The following is a 12,045-nucleotide window of genomic DNA, read 5'->3' on the forward strand; positions in this document are numbered from 1 at the left end:
TCATTCGTTCAATGTATCAATATCCACTGTTGACAGTGGCGCCATAAAGACGCCATACTAAATTTTTAGCACAAATTTATAGCCTGTGTCATTCAGGATGAATAGAGATACTAACGATACCCCGTACTTAAATCCGATCTGTTCAAGTATTTAGAAGTTATGGTGGAATGAAGGAACTCACATACAAACATTTTATTCCTTTTTTGAGCAGGTGTGAAATAAAAACACGTAGGTAGGTAAATCATAGAGTTTTGCATTGTGCCTACATTCTTATCACAGGCACCAGTTTTCGTCAATATCAGTTTAGACTTTTTGCCATAGAGATAAAGCCTGAAAACTTCTTCAATTTATCAATTCAGAAGTTTCGAATATTAGTCCTGACAAAAATATTGATGGATATAAAATTCAAACGCAAATGTGTATCATTAAAATAATAATTCGAGCTAAGAAAAAGTTGCTTTGAATTACTACGCAGAGACAATTCAATTTAATTTTTTTGATAAATATAAAAAAATTTGCATTTTGTTTTGTTTTTATTTAGGATGGAGGCGACAAACTTGGCCCTGTCACCGCGAGAGTCAATCAAGTCAAGATCAGATCACAAAGCCTTGGAAATGAGCAGTAAACCGAACCAAGTAAGTGACAGCTTTCACATAGTTATCTTTTTAATGCCTTATCAACTTATCTTCTCAACTTACACAGTATTGGATTTGGCTAGTCAATTTTATAATTTTTATAAGTGTTTTTACCTACACTTGAAGGAATTAACAATTTTATAAATTTAAAATGCTTATAGAAAATTTCGGAACCGACAGGATTTGAGCTTGCTACTTTCGTGTATTCGCGCTATAAGACTGATATAAAAGGCAACTAATTTCGGCAACGGCGGTACGAAAGCCGTAGCTTAGAGGTGAATTAAAAATAAATTTTCGTGAAACCTCCAAGCAAGCTATTGCAATCTTCTTTTTATTTATTTTGCTGGTCAAAACTAACCAAATATAATTTCAAAATTACCTACCCATAATTAAGTAACATATTGAAGGAGTGAGCCAGCTTTCTTTATCCAAAGCTGTGGGTCCTATTCCCAAAATTACCTAACGACATTAAAATAGAACAAAATTTCAATATTTTTAAGAAAAAATTTAAAACCTTTGTAATTGACAAAATCTGAGTGCGGTCCTGAGTGTATGACAGTATGAAGTATAATTTACCTCAAGTTTTTTATATAATTTCTGTTTGTTTTGTACGTGCCGTTGTTTGTAGTTTTAATATAACTTACATAAAAATAAGTTGTAAATATGTCATTGAGTGAAATTGTAATTTATTTTGAGAAAATAAACGTCTTTAACCACAAACTGAAAAAATGTTCGTATTCGCAAAGGCGAGTATAGTCTACCCATCCGCTTGTGGCTCATTGTGCACCATGGGCTAAACCCTTCTCACTCTGAGAGGACACCCGTGCCCTGTGGGATGTTAATGATGGTGTACCTACGATGGTATTATATATTTCATCGCCTTAAGTATTTTTTGTCCTATCCAGGTTGGTACAGTCCTCTTGTACGGAGTGCCGATAGTATCTCTCGTCATTGAAGGCATGGAGCGGTTGTGTCTCGCTCAGATCTCGAACACTCTCCTAAAACAGTTCTCCTACAACGAGATTCACAACCGTCGCGTGGCTTTGGGAATCACCTGCGTTCAGTGTACGCCTGTACAGCTTGAGATACTGAGACGAGCAGGTGCTATGCCTGTTTCTTCGAGACGATGTGGTATGTTCCAAATTCCAATACAATACATGATACGCATACCAACTTCCCTACCTCTGATGACATTGCGCAGAGGTTTCGACGACCTCACTGGCGCCCAGGTTCTATCCTTTTGGGAATTCATAAATTTCTAATCAGACTGCATCATAACTTACTACCAGATGGCATTGCAATCATAAAGGCAGGGCTTAATTGTAGTGAAAACAAAATTTTACTCGACTATGCTTGACTTAATGTTATGCAAATAAAAAGCGTTTTCATTAATAAAAATCTATATTATTTAACATTAATAAAACGGATATGAAAGAAAAATATATCTACTTAGGTAAAGAATTGGAAATAGAAAACGGAAAGCTAATGGAAAACACGTTCAAAAAAATCTTCTTGAAGATATACACTTATATATTCATGTATTGTAATTATAATCTAGTATGTACGTTTGCTAAAGATAAAATTAGTGAGTGAAAGTTGAGTTTAATGTTTTCATTATATTGTATCTAATAGTAATAATTTAAGTCCTAACAATGTGTTAAAACCTACTTAATATATTATAGTTACTATACGATTGATGAATTCATTAACCACAAAGCTGCTTGGAAGCACGCTTCTCCATTCTCATCTCTCGCATGATAGAAAAATTCTAAAGATTGTAAACTGTAAAATGATGCTGAAAGCAATCTGCTGAGTTTCGTGCTTATAAACCAGACTTCAAATAAATTAATTTAGAATTTTGTATTGATTTCTTAAAACGCACATAATGTATCTGGTTTGAAATAGGTATGATAACGCGTCGCGAAGCTGAGCGGCTCTGCAAGTCGTTCTTGGGTGACAATGCTCCGCCACGATTACCAGACGATTTTGCGTTTGCTGTCCATCACGAATGTGCTTGGGGTTGTAGAGGAGCTTTTTTACCAGCCAGGTAAATATATAATATATATTAACATAATATATACATTTACATATACTATACATAATGATTAGCTGCAACAAATCAACTTATTGCTCACTATAACACATATACAACGTGTAAATGAAAACGGAAAAATTACTTCACAGGCTTTAGAGGTACATTATTTACTGTTTCTGAGACTTAGATGTGAAACCGAGACGCCAACAGTTTTTGAGTAAACCACTGCCATAGTTTTAATATCAGATACAGCCCTAACATCTCATGCATTATTGAAATCGATCCTCTCACTTTATTAGGTACGCGTCGCGTAGCGTAGGTACTATGCGCGTTTCGGTCTTTTATTTTCAATAGGGTTGTCATAAGTAAACACTTAGAATGTTTTGAATTAGTAATATGCTTCTTTTAATTTTTTATTTCATTTAATATTTTGACAGGGTGATTCCTTATGAAATATATTATTGCACAGTGGCGTGCATAGAGAGTATGCACAGGGTATGCAGATGATATAAAAAAAATGAAGAAAAACATCAATACGAGTTATAAAAACTTAAGGGCAGGCTTTTTATAACTCTTAGAATGCGTATCCTTAAGTTTATTATACTCGTACCGGGGTTTTTTTTTCATTTTATAGTATCTGCATACCCTGTGCATATCCTGCATGCACGCCACTGCGTTATGCACCCTTTAACAGTATTTCGTAATTCGGTTACAAGTTGTATATCCATAGCAGATCAAGAAGTTTATTGTGTCTCAGCTCCAATATTCATTTCCAAATTTAATATTATAAAATACGTGTTTAAAGTAGTTTTTCTATCCTAGGTATAACTCATCAAGAGCGAAATGCATTAAATGTGCTTACTGTGGCCTGTTTTTCTCCCCAAACAAATTCATCTTCCATTCCCACCGAGTGGGCCCCGGGGACAAATACGTGCAACCTGATGCAGCTAACTTTAACTCCTGGAGAAGACATATGAAGCTTAGCGGCAGCCCGCCGGTTGAGGTTGTACACGCGTGGGAAGATGTCAAGGCTATGTTCAACGGTGGGACTCGGAAGAGGATGTTATCAGCAGCTAGGTGTGAATCCAATGCATAAAAATACACAAGTTTTGTAGTGCGAGATTTTACTAATTTTGTATTTTCTTCTTAAGTTCCTAGTCTAACTTCCTCAAAATATTAACTCTACTCCGTAACTCATTTCCGAAATAGAACATGAGAAAGAAAAAACTAGACTATATTGAATATCCCACAGAAGTTGTAGTATCAGAAATATAATATTTCAATAAAAGGTTTGACACTGTACACTTTGAATTTTCTAAGTCTGCTGGCTCATTCCGGTAATTTAATTGATTCAATTGTAAAAACAAAAATCTCAAATTTTAATGATAAAACTTGGTTTTCCCATAATGAGATAACTAGATAATGCGTTATAATAAATCTATCATTGTATTTAATAACTTTTTCTATTGTTAGGGGAGTTATTTCTACAAACGAAGAAAAGGCGAAAGAAAAAAATTTCAAAGTATAACGTCTATCGCGTGTACACACACGTTTTTTTTTTTGACAAATGTAACTTTCGGTCAATCTTCTCGGCTTATCAAACCTTTTAGTTTGCGTCAAAATCATTTTTTTTCTTTAGAAAGTCCATGCGGTGCAAATTTCCTGAACCAAACAATATAAGTAAAGTCATAACTAATCACGGTCCAGCCACGTTTACCGTTTTAGGACCTTTACGGTTTACGAGTGATTGTTAATAAATCATTCGTCAATATCATTCGGTTATATGATCATTTAGAATTTCTATCATTTATTATTTTTCTTTTTTTTTTAAATTATTAACAATGCTTAAGAATAAATTAAAAAACACTATTAAAAATTTATAAAAAAAAATAATATGATAAATTAAATTAAATTTATAATATGATCATTATTTTTATCACTTCTCTATCTTTGTAAAACGCATTGCTTGTTGAAACTAAATTATCGGTATAACTTTGAACATCGTTTAACCAAGTTCGGTTTATAATCGTACCACAGAAGGGTACCTATGCGCAGGCCAGAAGTGGACCCTGAGGCAAAAAGAGCTGCAGCCAGTCCTCCCAGTGCCCACACACCTGTACCAAGACTGGCTGATTACGTTTGGGGAGCGAGATTGCCGCTGCCGTACGCAATACCCTGGCTTAAACCTACTCTATGGTCCCCTGGTAAGAAATAAAAAAGATAATTTTTTTTTTTTTTGTATCCCACTACAAGTTAGCCCTCGACTGCAATCTCAACTGGTTGTAAGTGATGATGCAGTCTAAAATGGTAGCGGGCTAACCTGTCAGGACTTCCGTCTATATGTTACCAACGTTTGCTTTCCTATTTCGGGCACATAATGCGGCGGGGGAATGATAGCCTGGAAAAAATTATACTTATGGACAACACCGAAGGCAAAAGACCTAGAGGCCGGTCCCCAACAAGATGGGTAGACAAGCTGAAAAAATCAAATACAGACCGCTTCTATCAAATCGCAAAAATGGCTTCCAACAGAAGTCGATGGAGACAGTTTACCAACGCGAAGTTGAGATCTCACCAGGACCACGATCTTCAGTGATGTAGGAACGACCATAGAGAGAGAACCTGTCAGGGAGTAAGGCAGATATATTAAATCCATACCCCTGATATATTTCATCGGTTTCCACGCGACATCATACCGGAACGCTAAATCGCTTAGCGGCACGTCTTTGTCAATAGGATGGTAACTAGCCTCGGCCAAAACCATACCAGACCAGAGAAAATTCAGAATTTATAAATTCCCAAATTGCCTCTGCTGAGAATCGAAACCGGGGCCTCCGGGAGTCCGTCTAGTTTTCTTTAATTACATTAATATAATATGTCCGTATAAATGTAGTATACTAACACTTACTTTAACATTTTCCCGAAAATTCTCCTTGTGAAGGTTTCAGATGAAATCGGTCTTATAATTTCGAGGATTACAATGAACAATCTAACGGGTTTTTTTTCATTCTGTATTTAAATGCATGTTGAAGACTTTAGAGATATAGAATAGCGACTTAAGTCTCAAAAAACGAACGAACGCACATGCTGAGAAGTGCGTTGTTCGATTATACGTTAATTTTTTTTTTTAAACTAATGTAATGGTTCATTAAAAAGTATTATTGTAGGTGCTCTCACGGCGCTCAGCGGCGTCAGTGCTATAGAAGAACCGCGAGCGTTTCGCCCAGTACGCTCGCATCGATTGGAGTCACCACAACTGTCCCCTGTCGTCTCACCCCAACGATCGCCGAATAGGTATTTTTTTAAAACAAACGTTCAAACAAAACAACTTCCATTAATCAAGTTTTGAATTTGGTTAACTTAATTGAGATTTTAACTTGATATGGTATTTACTATAACATATTTTTGTTTCATTTAAGAACTAGGCGGTGTGCAGTACTGTTTAAATTTGCAAGTGTTTAGTTACTTTCTATATTCATGATAATTATTATTCTTCGTACAAACAGATTTACATGTTTTATTTTTATATGCTTGCAGTAATGTATTATGCTAATAAACCAAATTCGACGGCCGATTGGCGCCTGCTTTCTGAGTCCAAGGCCGTGGGTTCGATTCCCCCAACGGGAAAATGCTTGTGTGATGAATATGAATATTTTTCAGTGTATGGGTGTTTATAAATAATAAATAAATAAATATACTACGACAATATCCACATCACCATCTAGCCCAAAAGTAAGCGTAGCTTGCGTTATGGGTACTAAGATGGGCTGATGAATATTTTTATGAATTATATCCATAAATACTTAGAAAATATATATAAACATCCAGGTTACAGGTTACAGGTACATGTTTATATGTATATTATAAGTATTTATGTATATTATTCATAAAAATATTCATCAGTCATCTAAGTACCTACAACACAAGCTACGCTTACTTTGGTACTAGATGTGAATTGTGTGTATTATAAAAGTCTACGTCGTTAATTCAAAACATACCATTCTGACTTATCGAACTTCAATATAGAGGTGTGTGTATAAATGCTCGCAAAAAGCTTAGATTCCATGCTAACACTTGAAACATCTCGCAGGTCACCAGCAACATCGCCAAGACAGACCCGGTCGCCGCTCCGTTCACCCGTGCGGTCACCGATCCGGTCTTCAGTTCCCTCTTCCCCCGCCCGCTCCTCGAAGAGTGACCGGGACAGCGATGAAAGCGTTGACATCGAGACCACTGAAGAAGACCAGGCCAAAGATGTGGTGAGTCTTGTGTCTTGTCCTGTCTTACAGGGATATGGGTGACTAAAAGCCAGAGGATGCAAAATAATTAATGTGGATATGTCCATGTGATAGTAATGTTAACGATCGAGACCGTTGGTAAAAAAACAGACCAAAGATGCGGTGATCCTTGTATATTTCCACTGCAGTGTTTTTTTATTTTTTTATTGTGTTCATTCCTTTTTTCCTTTGACATTGGGATCGAAGACTGTTCTAGGTCGGTACTCAAATATGCTACGTGGATTGCATTCTGGTTGTTCTTTTTTTTTTTGTATGCAACTTCTATATTGTGTAGACCGATATAGATATTCTACAAACGGGTGCCTACTACAATATATTAACTTTTAAGACCTTAGATTAAAATTTTTATTTATCAAATACGTTAACTTTTTTTTTTCTTTTCCTTCATTTTCTGTCTTTGTTTAATTACATAGTTTTATTTACCTACTGCACTGTTCGTGGTGTCTAGAATCAAAAGGGTTGCAGGTTTATCAATAAGAAAGACGAAGTTTCAAGGTGATAGTGAAGAAAATGATTGGGGTCAATGGAGAAGACCAGGCCGAAGATGCGGTGAGCCTTGCATAGTGTTCCAATGATAAACTTGCAGCAAGACTAGCATAGGCTGGGGACAAAAATTGTATCCCCCAATTATTTCCCCTGACATGAGATATAATTAACGTGTCCACCTGCTAAAGCACGGAAAAATGGAAGAGGAGAAGTTTATTCCCGCTTATTAATACACACATATATATTAATTGGATATTATTTCCACTTGTGTGCGTGCTCTGAGAGTTGATAAAGCTGTAGTGGAAGATAAAAATTTTTATCCTTTATAGGATACTTAGGAGATATAATTGTCTCCTGCCCATGCCGTCCTGCATGTATAGAAACAGTAGGGTTGGAGGTTAAGAAATAAGTAAGATGTGTCGATGTGATAGTGATAAGAGTAATTGAGACCACTGAAGAAGTCTAGGCCAAAGAAATGGAAAATATGAATATTGGATCATATTCCAATGAATGTATCTAACTCAGATATCTTAACTTTATATATTGCTCGCTGTAATCGCCCGCATTCTTTATCTGCGTCTATTGATATACAAATTCCTTGGGAAGCGCATTGAATTAAGATAATACAGAGTCCTCATTCATCAGTATAGCTGATTACTATAGGACTCTGTTAATCTGTCACTATTAGATTTTCGAAAAAAGGAATTTGAGGGTTTTGGAATGAAATTAGAAATTTGTATATTTGTTTGCAAAAAACAGCGAAAACGCCCCTCGCACGTCTCTTTACACCCGCGGAATGTTACTCACTCACGTATGTTAGCTCACAAACTTTTTCCCATTTTAACATTTTATGGTGAACATTAGAATTAAAATAATTACTGTCGTCTGCTTAGTAATATGAAGTGACTAACCGGTTGTTCGAGAAACCATTCTAAAGTGGAGTGGTTTTCGATGCTTCAATATTAGTCGTGTCCACGGTTTCTGTATGTTATTAATTCTGTGAAAACATACGCTTCCCGTATGTTTTCATGAAATAAAAAGAAGTCTATGTTACTCTCCGTCCTTTTACTCTATGCCTAAAATCAAGTTAGTTCGGTTGCTTTGTTAGTGCGTGAACGAATGGCAAACAAACACGCTTTCGCAATTATAATATTAATTCTTTTTAATGCAAATTCCCCCGTTTAAAGAAATAACAAAGGTATCAACCCATAAAGATTTTTATAAACGCGTTTGTGATTATATAAAAAGTATAACGCGCCTTTCGACGTGCCGCACAGGGTTAGCTGTGGGTAGAGTAAGTATTTATTTTTAGTATAATTCCAGTACTTACTTGTATTTCATAACTACAAGTTAGTACTGGAATTCCTTATCAGAAAATCTATCAATATTAGTTCCAACGGTATTCAAACCCAGGCCCTTTTAATCTATAAATCACCACAACACAACAAGGCAGTTGGTAATATTAATATTAATTTACACTGAACAGTAGGCACTGATACTACACGTCCTTAGGCTATAGTTAATTGAATAAGCGCATATGACGTAACGGCATATGCGTTGTCCCCCGGGACTGCTCCGGGTGGCAGTTAATTACACGCTTCAAGGACGGACAATGCAACGGATTTGTTATTAATGATACAGTGGATAACTATGTATCTTTGGAACAAGCTCTCGGTATTTAACTAGGGTCTACTTGACTATTATTGTAGTCACAGAATTAAGAATGTACAGAATCCATGTACACGGATAATAATAAATAATAATAATAATAAATATACTACGACAATACACAACTCGCCATCTAGCCCCAAAGTAAGCGTAGCTTGTGTTATAGGTACTACGATGACTGATGAATATTTTTATGAATAATATACATAAAATACTTTTAGTATACAGATAAACACCCAGACACTGAAAAACATTCATGCTCATCACACAAACATTTTCCAGTCGTGGGAATCGAACCCACGGCCTTTGACTCAGAAAGCAGGGTCGCTACAAACTGCGCCAATGGGCCGTCAAATAATATTGAAGATATCAACCCATTACCGGCTCACTAAAGAGAATAAGTCTCCTCCCACAATAAGGAGGGATTAAGGCCGTAGTCCTTACAGAATTCGGCCTCACTTTCGGGGCGCCGTGCACGTACTTAATAACTTTTCTAAGCTATGTTCGTTTTATGAAATTAAAAAATCACTTGCTTCAACGGTGAAGAAAAACATCGTGAAGAAACCTGCAAGCCTGAGAATTCTATAAAATTAAAGATTTTAAACTAAGATTTTCGTGGTTAATCGTAATCACGATCCATGCAAATAGGTCTAACACAACTGGGTATCGAAATATTATCGTGGTATGTACCCGTTGAACTATATTTAAGAAAAGTTCTATATAATGTTGTCAATGTGATGAACAATCTTACAAAAAATAATAAAATGAAAGTTCTCCTAATCTAAAGTTAGTAAATAATAAACTTTAATATTAAATAATCTAACTGACACCTGTTTTAAAATTGTCTTTCGTTTCCGCAAAGACCTTCGTAAGAGCTTGCCACACTTTCTTCCTTCCTATTATAGGTCATCCTCTTTCAGCTAAGCAGCCATCTTTCTTACTCTATGGGTATAGATATGATCAAATAGAAATGGGTTCCACCAATTCGCACTGGGTTGTTTAATACATATACCCGTAGAAAAGTATATATCTATATATACATAAATAGATCTATACTAATCAATAATTAAATATGTAATAAATTATGATCATCGTCATATCAACCGATAGACTTCCACTGCTGGCTGCATATGTCTTTAGTAGGGAGTTCCATATTCCACGGTCCTGGGACGATTGTTTCCAGCGTTTCCCAGCGATTTGTTTGATGTCGTCTGTCCACCTCGTTGGGGGCCGGCCAACATTGCGTCACCATTCCAACACCTTGGAACCCCAACGTCCATCACTTCTCCGAGCTATATGCCCCGCCCATTTCCACTTTGCAACTCGCTGAGCTATGTCGGTAACTCAGGTTCTTCTACGGATCTCCCCATTTCTGATTTGATCACGTAGATACTCCAACATTGCTCTCTCCATCACCCGCTGAGTGAAGTATATATCTATATATTTAAATAGATCTATACTTATCAATAATTAAATATGTAATAAATAATGGGCCGAAAATAACTGGTGTTGAAGCCCTGATTAACAGATTATTGCCATCCGACTGTTACAATACAATAGGTACACAAGCACACGTAACTTTTAAAACACTATCTAGGCTTTTAGCGTAGAACGTTTGCCAGATGACGTTTAACTTTTCATTTTTCCTTCGCTCGCCGTGCCAACGCTGAAAATTAAAACAATGGAATGAAGTTAGTATCAACTTAGCCTGAATAAAAAATTAATTACTAGAAATTCAGAGTACAGAGTTTTTTTTTAATTTTCTCAGTTTATAGTCTCAGAATTATTTGGTTTATTCTTTGATTTATTCAGGTTTTTTGAGGACGCTGTTGCGAGTAAATATAAAAATAGTAGACAATATATAAACCAAAAACTTTCTACTATAAAGTAGTAGAAAGTTTTGAAAATTACTTCTTACGTGTACCTACCGACGTTTTAGGTAATAGAGAATATACACACTTAGTTCATACTTAGTTGTTGCGTTAACATTTGAACTACAAAGTTATTCACAAATATACGAAAGATCCAATTCAAAAGCGAGGCTTATTCAACGCTCAATACTTAAGTACCAATACAAAAAAATGCTTAAATTTTAGCGGCGCAAAATGAAAATCCCCAATTAATTGGTGCACGGAATCCGATCAGTGCTAAATTAAACATTTTCTCTTATTTAAAACCGAAATGAAGTCCATTTGAATTCGGGACGCCTTTAATTACACAGTTTACGACGTGCAATGTGATCGCGTCGGCCATTTTCTACAAAATGGTGTCTCTGGGGATGTGACAGTTGGAAAACTTAAATGGCAAATGTTCGGAACTGAATTTGAATTAATCAATGACTTCATTATTGCTGAACGTAAAGGTTGGCTCGGTTTTACCTTTTCTGATGTTATCCTCAAACTTCATTATTACTTGCTGGCTATTTCCCGCAACTTCGTCCGCGTCTTTTTCCGTTTTCTCAATCCTGCGGAAACCATTTGTTTGTCCCGGATAAAAACTATGTCCAGGTCCAGGTTGCAATCTATCTCGTTGTCGAATTTGCAAAAAGCCTTTGATCTTTGAAACCGTGCATAGGTAATAAAAGCTTTATTTTCAAGCCCCCTGGGAATGTTACCCTGGTTACGTATTCGGGATAAAAGTTGAATGAATCAATGAATGAATATACTTTTATTGTGCACCACAAAAAGTACATATAGACGGTTAGAATTTGTCAGCCTTATCATAGCGATTTATTCCAGGCGCATGAAACAATTACAGAAAACAGTTAGGTGGTGCATATATACATGTACGGTATACCCGTAGAAAAATATTTTATTACTTAAATAAATATAGCTTCATAATATACATCGTGTAAATGAAAATTGAAAGAAATCAGATACAGCTCTAACTATACATGCAGAAGTAAAATCAAGTGACTTCTGGA

At 35.9% G+C, this 12,045-nt stretch overlaps 1 protein-coding gene across 1 annotated transcript in view; it reads left to right on the plus strand.

Moving 5' to 3' along the window:
• The first annotated feature begins 530 nt into the window (after positions 1–530).
• Positions 531–12,045, plus strand: part of LOC120632771 (SKI family transcriptional corepressor 2) — a 34,467-nt gene continuing 22,952 nt past the window's right edge. The window contains exons 1-7 of the mRNA XM_039902767.1: positions 531–635; positions 1,541–1,766; positions 2,541–2,682; positions 3,493–3,747; positions 4,708–4,874; positions 5,838–5,964; positions 6,761–6,929. Of these exons, the coding sequence (XP_039758701.1) occupies positions 543–635; positions 1,541–1,766; positions 2,541–2,682; positions 3,493–3,747; positions 4,708–4,874; positions 5,838–5,964; positions 6,761–6,929 (1,179 nt within the window). The 5' untranslated portion in view covers positions 531–542. The remainder of the gene's footprint in view (positions 636–1,540; positions 1,767–2,540; positions 2,683–3,492; positions 3,748–4,707; positions 4,875–5,837; positions 5,965–6,760; positions 6,930–12,045) is intronic.

This window comes from Pararge aegeria, chromosome 20 (genome assembly GCF_905163445.1).
Source record: "Pararge aegeria chromosome 20, ilParAegt1.1, whole genome shotgun sequence".
Lineage (NCBI taxonomy): Eukaryota > Metazoa > Arthropoda > Insecta > Lepidoptera > Nymphalidae > Pararge > Pararge aegeria.